Genomic DNA, 23,269 nt, shown 5'->3' on the forward strand with positions numbered 1-23,269 from the left:
TTGTTTGGATACACCTGATGGATCGCTCTCCGTTATTTCTACTGACCTTAACCACAAGTTTTGACTTTACCACGAGAGACTTAGCCATCCATTCTTTTCTATTAAAAGGTTATCTTTAATCTAGTATTAAAAATTCAGATAGTAGAAATTTATATTATGATGAATGTGAGTTAATCAAATATGAGCGTGTACACTTTCCTATTAGCAGTAAAAGAAGTATGCTTTCATTTCTTTAGCCGGTAGTTACTTTTGGTGGCCATCCCACATTTTCAATATTTTTGGGGTTCAATGATTTGTGTCATTTATTGATTGCACTATGGTTACATGAACTTTTTTTTTTTTAATCAAATCCAAATTAGATGTTATCCACATAATGCCCTAGTTCTTTAAAATGATGAAACCCTAATTTTCAACCCACATAAAATGATAGATAATGGTTTGGTAGATTTGTAAGGGTAGTGACAGGCTTTGGATACAAGGAAACTTAAGGAGACCACATTCTGTCTTCAAGCATTTTGAGATAGGGGGAGTTGTTGTCCTCCTAGTATATATCGATGACATTATTATAACATATGATAATAAAAAAAGAGAGATCGATGCTCAAGTAATGCCTGACTAGAGAATTCGAAATTAAGGAGTTAGTTAAGTTGAAGTACTTTTTTGGGAGTTGAAGTCGCTCGCTTAAAGTTAGAGATCTTCATCTCTCAACAGAAATACCTTCATAACTTGTTAATAGATGCGAACAAATCAACATGTAAGCCAGCTAGTACTCCTATCGATCCCAATCATAAACTGCAATTGGTAGAAGAGGATACACCAGTGATAAAACGATGTATCAAAGATTGATTTACGGACTGATATACTTGTCACACAAGACCCAACATCGTATATGTAGTAAGTTTTATAAATCAGTTCATGAACAACTCTAAAAGAGTACACTTACAGTCAACCTATAGAGTGCTGCATTACCTAAAGAGTTACTTGGGAAAAAAATCATATTTAGAAAAAATGACAAGTTGTTTTTAGAAGTCTATATGGATGCAGACTAAGCAAGATCAGTTGTGGATAGAAGATCTACCAAGGTTAACTTATTTTCTTTGGAATAATCTGGTTACATGGAGGAGTAAAAAACAAAATATGGTTACAAAGTCAAGTCAGAACCAGAAGTTTAGACAATGACTCAAGGAATACGTAAATTACTTTTGTTAAAGAGAATTTTAGAAGACCTGAAAATCAAGTGGGACAGCCCCATGCATTTATACTTTGACAATAAATTGGCCATAATCATTGCCGATAATTCGGTGCAACATAATAAAACCATGCTTATTAAGTTGACAGACATTTCATAAAAAAAAGCTATGCAATTGCTTAACATGTATTCTATACATGCCAACCAGCTCACAGCTTACGGATGTGTTGAGTAAACGTCTGACTACTTTAGTATTTCAGACTATTATTGACAAGTTTGGGATTGACAATATCTATTCTCCATCTTGAAGGGGAGTATTAAAGAGAGTATGTAATTAGGTTAAAAAACATTAGAGCAAAATGCACCCTGTGTAATTAATATAATTAATAGTCTATTTACTTTTTTATTCTAGAAAGTTTGTCTATATAGGATTGTGGTATTCAATAAAATACATACTTAACCATTCTTCACAAATCTTACTTACATCTCTCATATCCTCATCTTCACTGCAACTTTCTTTAGAAGCAAATATGCAAAAGAATATATCACTTAGAATTGCTTTTTTCTTTCTCTCTCTTGGGAGGCTGCTACAGAGTAGGTCCTTGCTATTGTTAATGTACAGAAGAAAAAGGATTCAACTGAACTGATGGTTTTTCTGTACGGAGCTAACTAGATCCCAAAATTTATTGCATCGGTTATTTAGATTTTGTTACTTCAAAAATTTATCTTGTCTGTTTATTATTATTATTATTTTTTTTCGCTTTTCCTTGATAACCTTGTGTTTTATGCCACCTGTGTAGATTGATGTTGAAAATCCATGTGTCATAATGAGTCAAGACAAAAGCAGAGAATTTTTGCATTCCGGAAATGACAGAGACAAATTTAAGGTAAAATCTAAATACATGAGTATCAGAAGATGAAAATTACTGATATGCTGAAACTTTCCTGGTCTTCAGTTTTTTTTCAAGGCCACACTTCTTCAGCAAGTCAATGATCTTCTACAACGTATTTCTGGACAACTTAAAGATGCAAATGCACTTATTGAAGAGCGGGAGGCTACAATTAGGCCCATAGAACAGGAACTTAGCAAACTACAGGGCAAAATAAAAAATATGGAGCATATAGAAGAGATATCTCAACAAGTGCAGCAATTGAAAAAGAAGCTTGCATGGTCATGGGTCTATGATGTGGATAGGCAACTAAGGGAACAGACTGAGAAGATTGGAAAGCTTAAAAATCGTATACCCACTTGCCAAGCTAAAATAAATTGGGAAACAGTGAGTCTTTTTTTGTCTAAAGTCATAATATTTCGTCGCCTTTTCACTTAAAAAGTAATTATTCATTTGATGGGAAATGAGGGAAGAAAGGAGGGTGTAGCTATTGAAAGTTTGATTACTGGGCAGGTTGGATGTTTGGGAGTTAATTAGTTTATAAGTTTTAAACAACTGCATTCTTTTATTTACCATGTAGAGTAAGGTACAGTCGCTGAAGGACCGTCTTAAGGAAAAGAAGGCTCAAGTTGAAGTGATGGTGGAAAAATCATCAATTGTAAAGAGAAGCATGGATGAACTAAAACACTCCATTTCTTTGGTATGTTTAAAGTTCTTATTCGATTCAGACAGGCAAGTGTAAATGAAACGAATTATGGACTACGAAATTAGGGTACTAGAGATATAGACTGACAGATAACCAGCTCTTATGAAAATGCTGCCATTTTCAGTGCACTAATTACAAATTTGGTTATTAACTATTCCAATTGCCCAATTTGCAAAATCTTGTAGGCAACAAAAGAGAAGCAAGAATTGGAAGAAGAAAATCGCCGCAGGATGAATGACATTCAAAAAACCATGATTTTAGTTAGGCGGCTTGAGAAAGAAGCTAGTACTATTCATGAACAACATATCAGAAGTACACAGGTTCTCTTTTACTTAAAAAAATTAAATCTCTATTTCCTTCTAACAATATGTTTCTTTCTTGTCCTTAATTAATTTTTAGCTACTCTTTCTCTTTTCATCTATGATGCTAGTGGGCTTTTTATTTATTTCTAAAAATTAATTTTCTTGTAGGAATCCTTTTGAAGGCCAGTGCCTTTTTTATATACAATATGCAAATGCCATTATTAAAGATTCTTATCTCTATGTTAGCATTTGAATCAAGCATGAGGCATGTTACATGATAACCCTTGATAAAATGATGTGGGATGAACTTGGTTGAATTACTATAATATGTTGATCATGTCAAAGAAGGGTTTTGGGGCAGTGATACTCATTATCCTTAAACATTTTTACATCAAGTGGCTACTCATATCCTATGATTCAAACTGCTCTTTTTTGATAAAAAAGAAATGTAATTAAATAAAGAAAGATGGATACAACTAGGGAGGAGTAGATATGCTCCAATCATGAAAAGAAAACATAAACAGTGCGGATACCCAGAATTTTGGGTCAATGAAATCCAGGTTTTTGTATGTAGTTTTTAGGGATCAATTGTTAAAATTTATTTTAATCTCTTTCCAAGAATAAAGGGATATGGGTATTATCTCATCTCTTTCTTAGAATAAAGGGACATGGGTGTTATCATTTTCCAAATTTTGCTTCCCTTGATTTGGTGGAAGAGATTATCCTCTTCCCGGCCATATATATTGTTGAATTTTTCTATTTTATTATTTAAATTACTTTATTATTTAATTAGATAATTTAATGTAATTAAAAGTTTATTAGAATAGGAATTTCCCTAGTAGTAAAATAGTTATTCTATAAATAGCAGGTGTAACAACCTAAATGATGAGAAATAAAATTATATTTTTTATCCTAAAAATCAACATGGTATCAGAGTTAAAGTAAAACTATTTTAAGGTTTTGAAAAAAGTCTTAAAATGGCAAAATAGGTTGAGTAGAAAGACCCAGATCAGAAGAGAGGGAGATTAGAAGAAAAGAGGTCAGAGCAGAGGAAGAAAGAGAGTAGCCGGCCTCCATTGCACGCAGAGCCGTGCGAAGACAGAGCCTCGGAATCCGTCTTTTTCAGTCGTGCGTAGAGTCGTGTTCGTCTCAAGTTCTTCTTTAGTCGTGCGCAGGGACGTGTTAACCCTGGGTCTATTCTTCTTCAATTGCACACAGAGACGCGCAAAAAAAACCAATCAACCCAACTTCTTTTTCCACTGTATGCAGAGCCACACGAAGAGCTACGCGATCTGGTTCTCCTTCCTCCGCACGTAGAGCCGCGCAAAGTGCCGAACAACCAGCTTCTTCTTTGCCGCACGCAGAGCCACTCAACAGGAAGCTTTTTTGGCCGTGATCTCTACTTCGCGTAGATCTACCTGAGCTAAGATGAGCCTTGAGCCGAGCCGAGTTCGAGCCATTTTTGAGCCGAACCTGAGTTGTTTTGAGCCGAAGCCTAACCGTGCCGCCACCTAACATATCTTATTTTAGTTTGCAACTTGATCTGCAAATTAGGCATGAAAAATATCCCTGCACCAACTTGAGGGGGGATGTTGAATAGGATATTTCTTTTTTTATTATTTAAATTACTTTATTATTTAATTAGATAATTTAATGTAATTAGAAGTTTACTACAATAGGAATTTCCTTATTAGTAGAATATGTATTCTATAAATATTCAAGTGTAACAACCTAAAAGGTGATAAATAAAATTATATTTTTTCTCCTAAAAATCAACATAAATGTATTCAGTTCAGCGTAAAAAAAAAAAAAAAAAAAAAAAACGAGAATTATTCTTGAAATTCATTCTCAATCTTTTATATTGTATCCGAGTTTCCTTTGAACTCTTAAAATCCCTTCTGATGACCAAGTACGTTATGGTCATGGAAAAACAAACCACGTCTTCATCAAAGGTGGCTTTAGGTTTCAAAGCACTTATTACCAGCAATCATGGTGGATCAAATGGTTTTCCTCTTGGCATTAGAGGTCATAAGTTGAATGGAAACAACTACCTGTAGTAGACACAATTTGTCATGATGTATGTTTGTGGTAAAGTAAAAGATAACTATGTCACTAGCGTCATCATTCTTCCAGAAGCTAAAGATTCAAGATTCAAAAGCTGGACGATAGAAATAACATGGTCATGTCTTAGTTGGTGAATTCCATGACGAGTAAAATTGGTGAGTACTCCTTACTTTACAGCATTAGAGGTCATAAATTGGCGAGAACTTCTTTGTGACGTTGTGCATGAGCAAAGCATTAGAAAGAACTGCATGAGTATATTGCCTAATAAAAAAAGAAATCAACACTTAGTTATCTACACCTTCCCATATTTATGTAACTTATAGGGATTAGGATGTCTTGTGCATCTCAACCTCAATTTATCAACCAATATAGGACTTGCCATGTTGGTACAACTATCTCCATCAATCATTAGACTATACGCTTTCTCATTCACAAAACAACGTGATACAAATCTTGGAGGCACATATCACAACTCGTAGTCAAGACAAGAGTCAAGCTCATATAAGAGGTTACATGAGCATGAAAATTCAAAAATTCAAGTTCGAAGCCAATAAAATACAAAACTTTTAGCTTGTCAACTTGTGAGGTGTTTCAACCTTCTTGTTGAGTTGGGAAATTGGTGTCTACTTATTAAGGTAACTTGTGGTGTTTTCATCAATCACTTTCCTTAAATTGATTTTAATTTATCAAGATTTTTCTTATGGTGTTCTAATCAATTCATTTATTCTTGTTACCTTAGTTCTAATCATATGTTGATTGTGAGTTAAATAGAGGGTTTGTTTAGGAAAAGTTTTGATGCTAATTGAAATTGTGTGAGTTTTGAATTACATTGTTGATCCTGAGTTTCGCATCACATCGAGTATGGAAGCTGCTATCTCTTTGATCTTCCCTACTATGGAATTGTTCTTCCCCCAAGCCTTTATCACTGCACGGATTGGCCTCCTTCCTTTGGATTTGTCTTCTGGGTATTGATGAAGTAGAGGTTCTTTACTTTACTTCCTTAAGGTTGGTGCTTGAATCTCCAATGGCTCTACCAAGCTTTGTGAGCTCTTTGTGCATAGTTCCCACATAGAGCTTCACATCAGGTGGGACGTTATGAAAAGACATGGTGAGAAAAACCTGCAAGAAAGGTTAGTAAAGAAAATAACACTTCTTCATGTGTTTCTCTTGTGTTTCATTCAAAATTGGTTTTTACCCTTTTTTGAGCTCACTCATTCAAGCTTTTTACCTTTCAATCTTCTTCCCTCAAGTTGAATATCGAAATGAGATTCTCTTAAATCAAGCTACTCGAGTTTTGTCTTATGACACTTCAAGGAACTCTAGGAAAATAAAGTTGTAACACAATTATAGAAGCAACAAGTTTAATACTCACATGAAGAGTATGTGTGTTTGTATTTTATGCTAAGTAAGATGCAATTAGCTAACTAGTAACGTAATGGAACAAAAATACAATGAATGAAAGAAACTTAGAGTGCAAGAAAGACAATTCTGGACATGATGTGATAGATTTGACTTAATCCCTAAGGAGAAAAACAAAGATGCAACCTAAATACTAAACCCACTTAAAACTATGCTCTAATATGATGATTTAGTTTAAGGCTAAGATAAATGGATGCACACTGTCCTTTATTTCGAAAGAACACAAGGTTATGTGGTGGAAGTTTCAGCCTTGCAACAATATGACAAAGGGTTAGCTTGATCAACTAAAGAATGATGATGAAACAAGCAATTGAACAACCAAACAATGGGTGAACCGATTTCGATGATGATCCATCGGTTTTTTTTTTTTTTGGTTCTTTTTTTTTAGTAAAAGAATAACTTGATCCCTTAGAAACAACAACAACAAAAACTTCAAGTGAACATAAACTTGATGATGATGCTAACTGAAATAACAAGCAAGGGAAACCCATCAGTTTTGCTTCTTGCTTAGTTCTTTTTTTTTTTTTATTATGAAGGATAACGAAGATGTAAGGATAAAATATGCATAATAGTAAGATTTATCTTGAACATAAATTCTGATACCAAATGATGCAAAACTCAAGATCAATAATGCTATCCAAAACTCACACAACAAAAATTAGCACCAAAACTTATTTTTAGACAAACCTTTTCTATATAACCCACAATCAATTGATGATTGGAATTAAGCTAATTAGGAAAATTAAAGAATTGATAAAACGTCATAAAAGTTACCATGATAAGTTGAACCAATTCTTCATTCAACAAGAAGGATAAAGAAAATCCCACTAGTTGAAAGTTAAAATTCTTGTATTTTTTTTTTTTGTTTGAAGACTTGATTGATTACAACCAATTCTTGAGAGCTATTTATAGATGTAGGTCAAGAGAAATGCAAGAAAAGAAAATCTCCTAGTTAATTGCTAATGCTTCTTTAGGAAAATAAATAAAAAATAATAAAATACATATAAACAAAATAAGAACTAATTAATGGAGATATGACCGCCTCATGAGGAAACTACTTGATTTGGTGAAGATCTTGATTGGAATAAGGAAAATTAGGGCCGACCATGCTTGAAATAAAGGAGATTTCTCGCTTCCTTAAGTGTTGATGTGAATCCTCCCATGATTCTAGGGAATCCATCCATGGATTTGCCTGTTCTATCCATAATTCGTGAATTAAATGTCCTTGATTTAATTTGCTTTTGGAAAGATAAGATCGGCTCCTTGCTTTAATTCTTTGATTTGGTTTCCTCTTTGCCATTTGAGAAAGATATGGGAAGGAGAAAAATCTCTTTTACGCGGGAAAAGAATCCCTCACGGGTAGGAAAGGAATTTTCCTCCCTTTGGCCGAATGGACTTGGTCCTCCTCCTTTATGGGCTTCCACTTTTTGGTCCAAATTTTATTTTCTATATGAATCCATCCTTTAACATAGATTTGAAAGTCATCCTTGAATTTATTAGCCCAAGATTTAGTAATACTCTATCCATAAAGCCCAAGTGCATATTGAAGTGGGCTCATCATAGACTTGTCTTCATATGGACTTTGCTTGGCTTGAATTGGATCTTTTGTCACTCGTAAATGGATCAAACTATGAGGCCTAATCCGTGGCCTTTTAAGCTCATAATGCTGTGAGCTTCATTGGATCTTCCCATGGAAGATTTATCTTGGGTGGAATTATTGCAAATAATCTGAAGATATAAATTGTAGAGTTCATGGGATATACTAGATTAGTTTGGCCCTTGGTATACTTGGGAGTCCTTTTAGGCAGCAACTTGAAGAACAAATCTTTTTGGGAAGGAATGGAGAATAAAGTGGCTAAACGTCTTGATAGTCCGCGAGGAGGATTTTTTTCCCTCTAGGGTCGGGTCACTTTTATCCGTACTCGTTTCTAGCATTTCGCTTTACTTCTTGTCCATGTTATGGTTACTTGGTCAGCAGTAGAGAGATTTGACGGATAGATAAGGATAGTTTTTTGGGCATGAGTGGGTGAAAAAAAGATTGGGATCACGTTGTTGTTTCGGAAGTGTGTTGTCAGTCCAAGAGTCCAAGGGGATTGGGCATTGGCAATTTTATTGGCTAAATGATTTTGGTGCTTCCCACGAGGATTAAGGAAGCACGAGGATTAACTCTTTGTGGTACAAGGTGATAAACAATATCCATTTCATAGTAAGCCCATCCATTGTTCCTCTCCTTAACCTGATTCAATGTGGAAGACGGAGCTAGTGTGAGGTTTTGGGAAGATACCTGGATCGGAGATCAACTGTTGGCAACAAAATTTCTTTAGTTGTTTACTATCATCCAAACACAACATCCTGATTTCTGACTTCACCTTAATCACATAGGGTAGAGTAGTCTGGAACTTCTATTTTACCTGTAATCTATCAAGTAGGAGACTCCTGAAATGCAAAATTATAGTCTGTTGGAACTGTTTAACCTATCATCTCAGCCTAATATTAGACGTTGGACATTGGAACCTTCAAGTTCATATGCTTGCAAATCGGTTTTGGCCACCTTATCGAAAACTCTTCTGTTACTATCTTCCATATTGCCGAAGTATTTTTGAGTGCTCCTGTTTCTTCAAAGGTAAAGATGTTTACATGGATAGTCATGCATCAAAGGTTTAATACCAATAATATGCTTCAAGTTGTTGCCTTCGTCGTGTTCTATGTCCAGATGTTGATGTCATAAAGGAGGCCTTCATTCTGAAATAGCTTTGAAGATATGGACAAAACTGTACTACTTTTTGGGGTCATTTTGGTGGCACCTCTGACAGTAAAGAGTTTTTTAGTCATCCACCATTGGAATGGGGGTGAGAAAGAGAGGGAAACACCCATTATAGGGGGGCGGTTTTGTTAGGGTTATGGAGTCTATGGACTGCATGGAATCATAGGATTTTTGATGATCGAAAGACCTTCTATTGATAATGGGAAATTGGAATTTTTTTGGAAACCTTATGGATTAAAGCCCTGGGAATTATATGAAGACATCTATTTCCGACCTATATCGGAGTTGGGAGACCATCATTTAGGCCCTTAAGAGGCCCACTTTTCTGCTCCTTAGGTAATTCTTTGTTTTTTTGTTTGCATTTGCATTTACTGAGGATTTCTAATTCTCCATAGTTGTATCATTCTTTCTATTCAATAAAATTTCTTTTTTTATCAAAACATTGTATTTATAGAATGCTATTTTCATTTATTAGCAGTGATGGATACTTAACTGCCACTCACATGACTATGTACAATTTAGGTTATACTCAATAATTAGCTTGGCCAAGACACTTGAATATAGAAATAACTTTTAGTAGCAAAATATGATAGGTCATGCATAAGGCATTGCAGCGGAGCTAAGTTCAAAGAATAACTTTGTGCTATTGTTCTTATTAGATTTTTAATTGACATGTAATAATAAATTTTTGCAAGAATTTAAAGTCAATAAATTAGTACTGGCAACAAACATCTTGCAGTTGCCATAATGCCAACTATATTATTGTTTAATAAGATAAACACTGATCATAAACAACATGATCCATACTAGTTTATCTAGATACAATAGTGTCAATTTATATTATTTTATATGATAAGGAATATTTACAAGTTATTATGTCCCATTATTGTTATTTCATCATAGTCATATTGGCATTACGTAGTTTATATGATATTTATAATTCTAAAACAATTTATGATAAAAGCAATATTTGCTTACATCATAACAATATAGTGTTATTTGCTTATATTATTAAGAAATTTTTTTTCTGTATCCCACTCCCAAGTCTGAAATATATGTGAATATTAAGTTTCATGTAAGAGTTTAAGTCACATATTACGATAACTTAAGTTTGAATTTTGAGGACGAGCGGTTTAACTCCAGAAGGTTATTTAAATAGTGGTGCTTCAGTTTGGTATTATAACTGGTACTAGAGTATGTGATAAGTGACTCAGGTTTGTATAATCTTAATTTCGGAGTACATTATCTCTAATGCCTTTCTTACAACAAACAAGAGCTACAGCCCCCCGTATGCTCCGCTTCCTTCTCATATAAAGAACTTGAAATCTACTTCTTGATTATGCACCCTAAGCTCCAACAGATTCTAACCAAGATTAAGAGTACTTAGTTTTGAAGCCAATGCTCTTAATCTAAGGTCTCTTATCACACTTCCAAAACAAACCACAGAATCTCTCAACAAAGCAAGCAAACTGAATATCTTCTCCCATTAACATTCCTAGATAGCTGGAGCTGCTAATGCAGGGACACACTGCATCATCTCAATCACCTAGAATTTCATGGTGCCCTAATAAGCATGGCCCAAGGTGAAGCCCCCATCAAGGGTAAGAAGAAATAACAAGAAAATGTTTCTCTCTTTAGACTAGAGAGAGAAGGTTTATCTAATTTCCATTACCTTAAAAATGGTTCAAGTTGATGGGATGCTTTCTCATAATAATATGCACAATTGGGTCTTGTCTCCTCAACATATAGTTCAAACAAGCAAATTTAACATTTATCTGTTGCTTCCTAAAAGTAATAATGATGATGTTTACATATCGCTTGGTTGTTACTTGAACCATTTGCCCTTGCACTTGAAAGGGCTTATGCATGGGTTTGCATCCTTTTGCCTTAAAAGGTTATATATGAATTCATATTATGTGATATTACTACAGGCTGAAGAATCTGAAATAGAGGAAAAACTTAAGCAACTCCAAGTGGAGGTTGATGATGCCAAGTCAATGCTTTCTAGGTAATATAATAATAATGTAATTCCATCTTTCTCTACATTGCTTTATTTCCTTGTTATGAATTTTTGTATTTCACTTAGTCTTGGTGAATTTTGATTATGCTTAGGTTAAAGGAAGAGGACAGTGCCTTGATAGAACAAATATCCATGGGAATGAATGAACTCACGAGAATAACTGACTCAGTATGTCTTCATAAATATTATGAATACCTAAGCATGGGCGCTGTGTGCTCTTTTTTTTAATATTGTATTCATGGTGTACTTTTGTTGGATTACATGAAAATATAATTGTAGATCTGAATATCTAATTAATTTAAGATTTTATTGCCTCTAGGATTGATTTATGTGCCTATGATAGGGAAATCATGGTTGAGGTTGGACTGGTGTTCGTGGGTTTCCAACCTTTACGACCTATCTTGACTTTTTAACAAAGGCTCGTTGGAGAAAGCATTTTTGTTTCTAGAGCTGATCATGACTCAAGGAGTTATAAAGGAAATTACTGCTTGCTGTTTTATTTTTGTGGAATTATCAATAGTAGGGAATCCGCATTACTTTCAAATAGAAGTATATTATTAAGATGAGAATAGATATTTTCACGCATGCGAACAAGAAATCCATAGAAAATTGGAAATGAAAGAAAAAGACAAAAACAAATACAATAACCTCAATATGAAAACAATTGAAAAGAGAAACCTTACTATCAAAATGATAACCCTCAATTTTAGGTAAGCCCCAATTATTGTAATGCAGTAACAACACACCAGGCAAGTACAGTTGTAAAAGGAAAGCTGAATAATAACCTAGGATGGAATTAGAGAAATAAAATAAGACCTTCAACAAAATCGTAGGGAAAAATTTGGAAAATAAATCAAATACGATTCTAGTATTGATCTTAGCATAAGAAAATTGAAATAACCTTCTTCCTCTAAGTGACCAGAGTAGAAGATGATTTCGTGATTCTTTAGTCTCAACTAAAGAAAGCATTTATACTGGGATAGAGCCCCATTTTCTCAAACTGTGTACGGGACCGATGTGGCCTTAGGCTGCTTCCCTGGCAAAGGATGTATCCTCATAATACAACTTAAAATATCTAGGTCCCCTGTGTTTGTTCACATTCATGAGCAGCACAGATGCAAACCTAACTGCAAAGCAGTCAAGTGCATACTTCTCGACTATACCCCAATAATAAGATAGGTAGCTATAAGAACAACTTTTCTCAATAGTATTTAGGGACGTGAGTATGAAACAAAAAGGCTCTGAGTTTTAACAAGTAAATGACTATTTTTTCTAAATGACTATTTTTTCTTTCTATTGCTCTATTTTCTTGTGGAGTGCACTCACAAGATGACTCGTGAATAATTTATTCTTAATGAAAATACGAAGAAAGGGTGTGGATGAAAAATCCCTGGCATTTGTCAATTTGAAGCCTTTTAGTGAAAACACTAAACTGAGTCATCATAGTTCGAAGTGTGGAGGAATATTACTTACTTAAGGTTTGGACTTAAGCGAAAATATCTATGTGACTCTTGTAAAATAATCAACAAAAGATACAACTCATCTAGTCCATGAGATATTAGGAATGTTGGATGATCCCCAAATATCACTATAAGTTAGAACGAAAGGAGTTAGACTTCCTGTATTCGTGATAAAAAGATTATTTGTTTGTGTTTAGTAAGTTCATATACACCACAATAAAAATTGTCACCATTTAGTCCTTTAAATAAAGAGGACAACATAATCTTAAGTGTGGAAAATGAAGGGTGTCCAAGTCTTTATTGGTAGTGGTACTAGGGAGAAAGGAGAGAGTTAATCCAGGTGTCTCCAAGAAGTATAATTTATCCCTTACCTTAGCATCTGCAATAATCATCCCAAAATCCTGGTTATGAAAATACATAGTGAGAAGGGAAGAAAGTTACTTGACAATTTAAATCCTGAGGCAGTTTAGTTATCAAAACCAGATTTGTGCAAAGCCATGGGATATAAAATACATTCTTAAGAGTAAAGGTGAGACTAATCTTGATATTATGAACTCCTATTACAATGGTTATTTTTATGCTAATGAGAAAAGGAACATATGTACTAAAATGGTGTGAGGAATGTGTCACATAATCAGTGACTCCTAAGGCTATAATCCATGAATGTGCAAATAGTCTATCTGATATATTTAAAACATTTGAAAAAGGTTACTTACTTGAATCAGCCAATAATGGTACATTTAGTTTTTTTTTTTAAGATAAGGAAATCTTTTAGCCTCTCAATATCTTCTTGGCTGAATTGTCCGGATTGTGAAATTGTTTCGAATATGGTAGCAAGTAGTTGAGTGCAATAATCGCAAACTATAAAGACTGGCAGTGTAGCTCGGCATGGCTGACGGCAATTCGCATGGTAGGGCACTGGAGCTGGGTGTGAAAGAAGCTTTAGACAGAACACACAGCAGGACAGTGCAGCAGAGCAGGTCAGCAGGATAGCAGATTAGATGCAGCAGGAGATAGAGCTATGCACGGCTTGGTGGTGGTAGGAACTCACGCGACTGATATAGAGCTGACTAGCAGAGCCTTCTGGGCCCTGGCAGGAACTGTGCGCAGCTGAACATGGCTGATCACTGGCAGTAAAGCAGGCAGCTATGACAGTCGAGTTAAGCAGGGTGGCACAGCTGGAGAAGGTGGCATGATCAGTGTCTATAGCAAGTGCAAACTCAGCTATAAAGGGTGGTTGTTGGGATTGCCGACTCTCAAGGCTAGTGATGGATTTAAGGCTTTTTCTTTTTCTGTTCCAGCAATAAAGGCCTATTAGGGTTTATAAAAAGACTATGATATTTTTTGTATGAATCTGACATACGTGGGAGAATAGAATGTTACGATATTATTGAATGATTTATATATATGCAATTCTAAGTATAGAAAAGGAAATGCTAAAAATTAATTACATGGGGTATACTTTTACTAATACACCATTCTATACAATAATTACAAATATACACTTTCTAACAGTTTTATCCATTAAATATGTGCAACTTCTCTTGCAAATTATTTGCTGCACTTAAGTTTATTTCACTGTGTATGCTCTTGCTTATTTTATTAAAGGTCCGACTTACTTTAAGCATGCCTTTGTTTCTGTGCACTGTTTGATGAATATTTCTTCATTCAAATGATTAAGTTGTTATTTGACGCCTGCAAGTTTCTTTCACAGTATGCAATCCAGCTTATGTTATTGAAGGTCCAACATTACTAAGAATGCCCTTGTTTTCTATGCTGTCTTTTATTAGTATTTCTTCATTCAAATGATTAAGAATTTAGTTTTATAGATTGCTGATCATGAAAAGAGACAACGGGAGATCAATATGCAAATCCGTGAACTCCGACAACATAAAACAAACAAGGTGCATGCAGGTCTTCTAGTTATTATGATCTTTTGCGACTACTAGCATACTGGTCTGTTTAGCTTTCTAGTTCTCTTGGGGGGATTTCAATTCAGCTCTCTCAGTGCTAGTTCATCTTTTAAGATTTAGTTGTGTACTGTCATTGTCTAATCAAAGAAATTGTTTTCTTGTTAGGTAACTGCTTTTGGAGGAGAAAGAGTGATTAATCTTTTACGAGTAATCGAGAGACATCATCACAGGTTCTATAGACCGCCCATTGGTCCAATTGGTGCACACTTGGTGAGTGCTACATAAGATTTGTACGCATAACTTGCTGTTGTTTTGATGCATTTTTATTTGCTTGGTGTTTTTGCTTTTTCCATGTGTCCTTTTTTTTTGCGGGAGGCCTCCTAGGAACTCATTTTGACATTGAACAACTCAAGAATAAGATGCTGCATGATCGTCAACTTTGCCCCTTTTGTCTTCATGATAAAGGGAGCCTTTAATCATCTCTTTGTCTGGTGTACAGAGTGGAGAAGGGTATGGAATTTGGCTTTTAGCCAACTGGGCATTCAGTGGATGGTGAGTGGTTTGTCTTACCAAAGTCCTTGCTTGAGAGGGTACTGATGCTTGCAAGAGAAATCATTGCGCTTATCCTCACTCCATTTCTCAGACTACTTGGATAAAAAGAAAGAGGACTTTGAGGGTTATCTAGTTTTTCCTGAAAATGAATTGTCAGTGATGCTCTCTTCATCTGAGAAGATCTTCCGTATCTTGACTAATTCTCTTTTCTAATCTCCCACTCTCTGGAAAATATCATTGCCATTAAGCCAATTAAGGTGTTGCATCAGGGAATCCATTCGCATCTCCTGAACAAACTGGATTTCAGAGTAATAGATGAGGGGCGGAGTTAGGTAGTCATATCCCCCAGGAAATACACTCATAGGAAGAAAACAGTACAGATGGGGATTAAGTGTGTGGCGCAAAAACCTGCATGAAGGAGGAGAAAACAACCTAGGAAAAGAGAGTGTCAGATGAGAATTGTTATATGGAATGCTAATGGTTTAGGTAATGAGCTTAAAAGGAAGAAAATAGAAGAGGTGCTGGGGACGACTAATCTTGATATAGTCATGCTCTAAGAAACAAAAAGACAAGAGGTTGAGAGGTTAATCGTTTAGAGTGTGGGGGTACTCGATATAAGAAATGGGGAGCTCTTCCCACTCTAGGAGCTTCAGGAGGAATTTTAATCGCATGGGATACTAGGGTAGACATGTTAGTAGGGATGTTTGCCTTGTATGTTGTGTTGAATATGAAAGGGAAGGGTTGTTGATGGTTAACCTGTGACTACAAACCCACTAGTTATAGAGAGGTGTCATTTTTCTGGGATGAATTATCGTCTTTGCCAGGTCTATGTAATCCTTTATGGTGTATCATGGTGACTTCAACTCCTGTAGCTTTTCTCAGGAAAAAAAATCGGAGGATGAAGGAGAATGACCACACCATGCATAATTGTAGTCCTTTCATCGATGACTGTTGCCTGAGAGACTTGCCCTTGTCAAATGCTTAATTCACTTGGACAATTATAGACAGAGAGTTGTTTCCTCTCACTAGATTGTTTTTTGATATCTAAACAATAGCAGGATAGTTTCTTTGATTTGTTGTAGATGGTTCTACCTAGTCCTTTTTAGATTATTTCCCAATTCTTCTTGAGGCTCAAAGGGTAAGTTAGCCCCCAACCATTTTAGGTTCGTAAATGTAACAAAAAAACAATTGGGATTTAAGAATGGGGTTAGAGAAAGGTGGAAGGATGATGATGGTGCAAATTGGGAGAGTTTCAAATTGATGCATAAATTGAAATGTTTGAAAGGCATTATCAAAATTTGGGGTAAAGAGGTGTTTGGGATGTACTCTTAGAGAAAGCAGGGATTTTAGAGTGTTAACTACCATATTGTATTATTTAATTATTTTAATTTATTATTTGATATTATATAATTAGAATTTCATTAAAATAATAATCTTATATAATTAGAATTTTAGTTAATAAAATTTCTCTATCAATAGGATAGAAATTATATAAATATCCAAGTGTAACAACCTAAAGGATGAGAAATAAAATTATTATTTTTCGCTAAAACTATCATGATATCAGAGACAAAAAAAGTTATTTTAAGGTTCTAATTATAGGGGTACAATAAGCTGGGTTAGTACCCATTTATCCAAATCTACACTTATCACCACCCTAAACAGCGTCAGAGACTCATCACCGGCCTCCTTCCGACTCAGGTTAGAGAGAGAAAGTCATAGAAAAACCGTATGTGATTCTTCCCGTCACCTTCGACCGCCACCTGAAGGAGAAACAGAGGCGGTGGGCGGCAGATCAGACCACAATGTGTGGCAGCAGTGCGGTGACTAGCTAAACTAGAAGCGTTGCACGAGGAGATCTACCCAGGCGCGGCCACATGAAGCCTGAAAATGAAATATCGCGGCTGGTTGGAAAAAAATCACGCGACAAGCAATTTGCTTAGATCTGCGTGACTGAAGAGGAAGAGGACGAGACAAGCGGCAAGATCTGTGCAGGTTGACGGCCAGAAAACCGAAGAAAGAACGCGCGACTGACCAGAGAAGACAAACTAGTGTGACGGCGGTCAGATTGCGTGAAGCATGATCTGGGGCGGTTTTTGGTGTCCTCACCAATCCAAACTGGATTTGACGATTCAACGTATTTTATGATGTTTTCGGTGATTTCCAGCAACGGCAAGTGGTGGCTGGCAGCGGCATGTGGTAGTTCCAGTGAAGGCACGTGGTGGCTCGATGGTAAGGTGTCTGGCGGTGCGTGGCAACGCATGAGAATTCGTGTGGTACTCCGATGGAGCTGAACCCGAGCCGGTTTAAGAGTCAAGCCCGAGCTATTTTGAGTCGGGTCGAGCTGTTTTCAGACAGGCCGAGCCGTTTTGAGACAAGTCGAGTCGTTTTGAGTCGAATCGAGCCGAACTGTTGCCTGACAGATTTGATTCCGGTTTGCAGCACCTTTTGGACATCCTTTGGTATTTGATAAACTGCAGGATGACTCTTTAGAGTTTGGTCTGCAAGTTGGGCATGTGTAATATCTCTGCACCAGCTTAAGGAGGGATGTTAACTACTATAGTTTATTATTTAATTATTTTAATTTATTATTTCATATTATGTAATTAAAACTCTATGAGAACAATAATTTTATATAATTAAAATTATAGTAAAATAAGAATTTTTCTATCAGTAAAATATAAATTGTATAAATACCCAAATGTAATAACTTAAAGGATGAGAAATAAAATTATTATTTTTTCTCCAAAATCATCATAGAGAAAATGAAAGATCTTAATAAGTTGGAAGCAGAGGGAAACTGGGTCATCTTAAGAATGAGATTTAAGCGGTGGTAACTAATAAGGAAAGAAGCTGGAGACAAAAGACAAAATTAAAATGGGTGAAGGAACGGGATGCTAATACCTGCCTCTTTCATAGGGTGATGAATGGCTGTAAGAGGAAGAGTGTCATCAAGGAATAAGAACTCAATAACAACTAAACGGAGAATAGAGGTGAGGTCATGGTAGGGAGATCACTAGGCCTTTTCACAAGCTGTATCTAGAAGAAATTAATCACAGATTGTTTGTTGAAGGTATAGAGTTGGCACCAATCCCCTTTGGCAGTGTTGAGAGAATGGAGAGACTTTTGAGGAGGCAATGAGTTTGGGACTTGGATAGCAACCTAGTACCAGACCCCGATGGATTTACTATCGAGTTTGTTAAGGATCACTGGCAGCGTTGAGAGAATGGAGAGACTTTTGAGGAGGCAATGAGTTTGGGACTTGGATAGCAACCTAGCACCAGACCTCAATGGATTTACTATCGAGTTTGTTAAGGATCACTGGCAGTGTTGAGAGAATGGAGAGATTTTTGAGGAGGCAATGAGTTTGGGACTTGGATAGCAACCTAGCACCAGAGCTCGATGGATTTACTATCGAGTTTGTTAAGGATCACTGAGATATCGTGAAAATAGATTCGGTTGAGGTATTCGAGGAATTTTTCATAATGGTAAAATATGTAATAGCATGAATTATACTTCTATCACCCTAATCCTGTAAAACGATGGATTCAGGAAGTTGTCTGATTATAGGCCTATAAGCCTAATGATTAGCTTATACAAAATTATAGCAGAGATTTTATGTTTAAGATTGAGCGAATCTCTTGATATTACAATTTTCATTCGTCAGAGTGCTTTTATGGAGACAGACAGATCATTGATGCATTTTTAGTGACTACACCAAGGATCTAAAAGGAAAGGCTTGGTATTAAAAGTAGTTTTTCCAAAGGCATATGATATGGTGAATTTTGAAATTCCTAGATAGGATAATGAAGAGAAAAGGGTTTGAGAATAGATGGAGAAAATTGATCTAAGAATGTTTGACCACTTTCTGTTTTGCTGCGATGGTTAATGGAAAACCACGGAAAATGAGTTTTGGCCTCCAGAGGTTTGAGATAAGGGGATTCATTGTCTCCTTTTTTGTTCACTCTTGTGGTTGATGTTTTGAGTAGAATACTCTTAGAAGGTGGGAGGAGGTGATGTGTCAAGGGCCTGAAGGTAGGGAAGGATAAGGCTAAATTGTTACACCTCCAGTTGGAATGTCTTTGCTTGAATCTATGTCTCTCATCAAAGTCTTTGGAAGGCCACTTCCCAGGTGTACTCATTTTTCCTACCACATACCCGAATACAAGTGGGAAATTGTCTTTCATCGAGGTTTTGAGAAGACTATTGGTTGGGCAATCAATCATTAGCCTCTCAGTTCCCAAGGTTATATAGGCTTCTTGAAGACCTCATGCTTACATATTTCACTTCACCACAACATTGGAGGGTAGGACATCTTGGGATTTATATTTCCTTCGGAACCTTTTAGATAAAAAGACCCTTGAAATGTCGACCCTCTTCAATGTGCTAGCATCCATTAACATTTCTACCCAACCTAATAAAAGATTGTGGTACCTAGATTTTCTTGTAAATCTCTCTTTGAATACCCCATAAATAATCCCGTCTACCCATTGCTCAATGTTGCTTGGGGATTTTAGAGTGCCCCTGCTCCTTCTAAGGTGAAGCTCTTTGCTTGGACAGTGACTCATCAAAGCCTTAACATGAACGATCTAATTCAAATACAATGTCCTAATCGTGCCTTTTCTCCCAAAACGTTGTTTTATACTTCTGTGGTGGTGAAAGTACATGCTCTTGTGTTCCTTCATTATGCGGTGGCTTGGAGGTAGTTGACTGATGTGTTTAAGTTTCTTGGTTGCTATTGCGTTTTGCCTCCTATTGAGGATAGCTTCTTTTGCACTTTTATGAATGGAGATGGGATAAGGAAGGCTGCCAACCTTTTGTGGCAATGGGTCCTCTTTGCAGGTTTTTGGTGCTTATGGCTGGCGCGGAACTCAATTATTTTTAACAACAAGAATGCTCCATATTCTAATTTGTGGGAGCGGATGACCTTTTTGGTTTCCCTATGGGCCAAAAGACATAATTTATTTCCTGATATCTGCATAACTGACCTTTACTGAAGATGAGATATTATCATACACGAGTTATAGCTTTTATGTTTATTGTTTTTTCTCTGCTCATCTTTTTATTTTCCTAGCTATATTCGGTCTTTTCTTTTTCTCTTGTTTGATGAGGAGGTTATCACTTCCTCCTTGATTGTGTTCCTTCTTTCCACTCTCCATGATATCTTCTTCTTTGATAATAAAAAAAATAGTCTCCCACTCCATCTTTTACGGAGCTTGTCGGTGCCTGGCTGATGAGACTTTTTTAGAGGGAAGGGGATAGGTCTTGGGTTTGCTTGTTAGTTTTTTGTTGCACACATTTAGGATTTTCAGCTTTGCATGTGTGGACATTGTCCTCTTCGTTCTGGCATTTGATCATATGTTTTTGCCTCTTCCTAGAAACTCATCATGCAGTTTATTCATCTCTTAACTTTTTGTAGACCTGTTCTAATAAAATGCTGAAAAGAAAAATCCTCAAAGGATACTATTTTCTTTTTCTCTGCATATTAGAATCCAGTATTCTAATCATTTAGCTAGTCGATTTTGCTGGAACCTTCCGTAACATTTGAAGAGGTGATGTTATATTGATATGTAGGTTCTAATTGTAAGAATCGTTTTGTTGGTACTCATGATTATCAGATGTTGGTTAGCTCTCAAGCACTTGAATTTCTTATCCTGCAGAGATTGGTCAATGGAGATACATGGGCTCCTGCTGCCGAACAAGCTATTGGGAAGTTGCTTAATGCTTTTATTGTGACTAATCACAAAGATTCACTTATTTTGAGAGGATGTGCAAGGGAAGCAAACTATAACCATCTTCAGATTATTATTTATGACTTTTCGAGACCTAGGTAGAAGGATGAACAACTAAGCCTCATTTGCATACTGAACTCATGTTTGACTGATTAGTTTCTATTACAAGTATTTTGTTCATTCTTCTTGGTGTAGGTTGCACATACCGCCAGACATGCTTCCACAAACAAGGCACCCAACTACTCTGTCTGTTTTAAGTTCTGATAACGCTACTGTTATTAATGTCTTGGTGGACATGGTAATTTACTGGTTCATAATATCTTTTATAGTGTTTGTAATATGCTCCATTTTCAGAGAAAAGAAAAAGATTGTTCAAGTTTGCTGTTTGGTATTTGCCTTTGTACTTCATTCAGATGATGGTCTTTCAGAAATTATTGTTGCCTGCTGATGTCTTGCACAATTTTGTCTACTCTTCAGGGTAAAGCAGAGAGACAAGTGCTTGTTAGAGATTATGATGCTGGAAAAGCCGCTGCTTTTGACACCAGAGTCCCAAATTTGAAGGAGGTCTACACTTTAGATGGTTATAGAATGTAAGTTCTTTTTTCTTTGAGAAGAAAAAGATGTATATTTTGATTTAGAAATAAAACAATAAGAGAAATGCTAGTAGATAGAGAAAAAGGAATATAAAATGTGTAGGGTAAAATATCCTCCTGAAAGAAAAAAATGAAAAGAGAAAATGAGAAGGATGAGCAAGCCTTAGAAAAGCATGGTGGCCAACCTCTATGCAAAATACACAGGATAGTCTTTAGAGTAAATTACTAATATAGTCCCTGAAATATGGATTCTTTTGCAATTAAGTACTAAAATTTTTTTCAATACAATTTAATTTTCAGAACTTACAAAATTGTTTCAAACTGTCATTACTTTAATTAAATTTCTTACAGAAACAGACTTTATTTATTACCTGGATAACATAAAAAATGATCTAAAAATATAAGAAAATTGTAAAAAATTAAAAAAAAATGGTTTCACACATATACATTTCTTCCTTAATATCTGCTATTTTAATCTGCATTACTTAAACTAACAAATTAATTGTTCTTTCTTAGTTTATTATGGTCAATTTTTAGTTATCATTTTCAAATTCCCAAAAAGAAAAAGAGTAAAGCGAAAAGAAATTCAGCTTTTTCTGTTAAAGTTTTTAGAGTTGAAAAACATCATGCATTGCAACAATTTTATAACTTTAGGAACCAAATAGTACTAAAAAAGAAAAAATTTAGGACTTCGTTATAAGATGACAAATAGTTGAGGAACTAAAATGATTGTTTGTCATAATCTTTGAAGTGTCAATGCTAGCTGTGACCGCCCCAGTGGGCTTGCTATAGGCTAGTTTCAGTACAATGGCCAACAGGGATGTTTTTGGTTCTAGAGACATGAAAATTACTGAGTATTATTAATGGTGACCGTAATTAATCATCAACTTATTGTTGTGTTCAATGTGAAGAGGAAATATTTCATATTAGTAGTGAGAATGACTTGTGGGATGTGTGAGAATTAAGAAGAGGCTGTGATATCAATCATATTAAATTCTATTGGTTCCAGTTGGTGTAGGGTGACTGAGGAATTGTCTGAGCACATCGTTATTGAAAGGAGTGATATATTTGACTGATGTATCGAGTGGCTACAAGGTATTTGCTGACAATGGTCTTTGGAAACGGGGGAGGACATTTTCTTGTGTTGTGATACTGTAATGGACATAGAAGAAGAAATAGAGTCTGCATGCCAAAGGTGAGGGAGGCTTGGCTAGAAAGAGATGTCGGAAGCATTGAATATGGGGAAACTAGTGACAACCTGCATGTAAAAGAAAGAGGGATGGTGCACGGTGGAGAAGACCTGAAAACTCAAGGGATGGTGATAGAAGAAAAGAGAATCACCTCGGGTTGGATGGCGAGAAAATACAGGGTACAATCCAGGTTGGCCTTTGGTGACAGGGCAGTTTTGGGAAACAGAAACAAGTAGGTGGGTCACCAAACTGTGGACTAGGTGCAAGTTGATGGCAGCGACACTGAAGGAGACATATTAGGGCTCCTTTGGTTGGCTAACAGAATCTTTGAGGTGGCTATTGTTATGCCACATGATCTGGGATTTTTTCAATTCCAAAATAAGTTTTGTGGGGAAAAGTAATTAATTGTGTGTATCGATTTTTTCCTTTTGTAACAGATTATGTTTATAGAAGTAGGCTTCTTTAATTAGATGTC

At 35.8% G+C, this 23,269-nt stretch overlaps 1 protein-coding gene across 3 annotated transcripts in view; it reads left to right on the forward strand.

Moving 5' to 3' along the window:
* The window catches only part of MIM (P-loop containing nucleoside triphosphate hydrolases superfamily protein), a 59,366-nt gene that overhangs the window by 13,814 nt on the left and 22,283 nt on the right, over positions 1–23,269 (forward strand). For 2 of the 3 annotated variants that reach the window (XM_088211331.1, XM_088211333.1), the window contains 11 exons: positions 1,990–2,076; positions 2,146–2,466; positions 2,660–2,779; positions 2,971–3,105; positions 11,266–11,342; positions 11,447–11,522; positions 14,644–14,718; positions 14,893–14,997; positions 20,940–21,109; positions 21,207–21,309; positions 21,489–21,601. In XM_088211331.1, coding sequence (XP_088067457.1) covers positions 1,990–2,076; positions 2,146–2,466; positions 2,660–2,779; positions 2,971–3,105; positions 11,266–11,342; positions 11,447–11,522; positions 14,644–14,718; positions 14,893–14,997; positions 20,940–21,109; positions 21,207–21,309; positions 21,489–21,601 — 1,382 coding nt within the window. The remainder of the gene's footprint in view (positions 1–1,989; positions 2,077–2,145; positions 2,467–2,659; positions 2,780–2,970; positions 3,106–11,265; positions 11,343–11,446; positions 11,523–14,643; positions 14,719–14,892; positions 14,998–20,939; positions 21,110–21,206; positions 21,310–21,488; positions 21,602–23,269) is intronic. The other variant, XM_088211332.1, reaches the window with a different exon arrangement.

This window comes from Carica papaya, chromosome 9 (genome assembly GCF_054855325.1).
Source record: "Carica papaya isolate Zhongbai chromosome 9, ASM5485532v1, whole genome shotgun sequence".
NCBI classification, from domain to species: Eukaryota; Viridiplantae; Streptophyta; class Magnoliopsida; order Brassicales; family Caricaceae; genus Carica; species Carica papaya.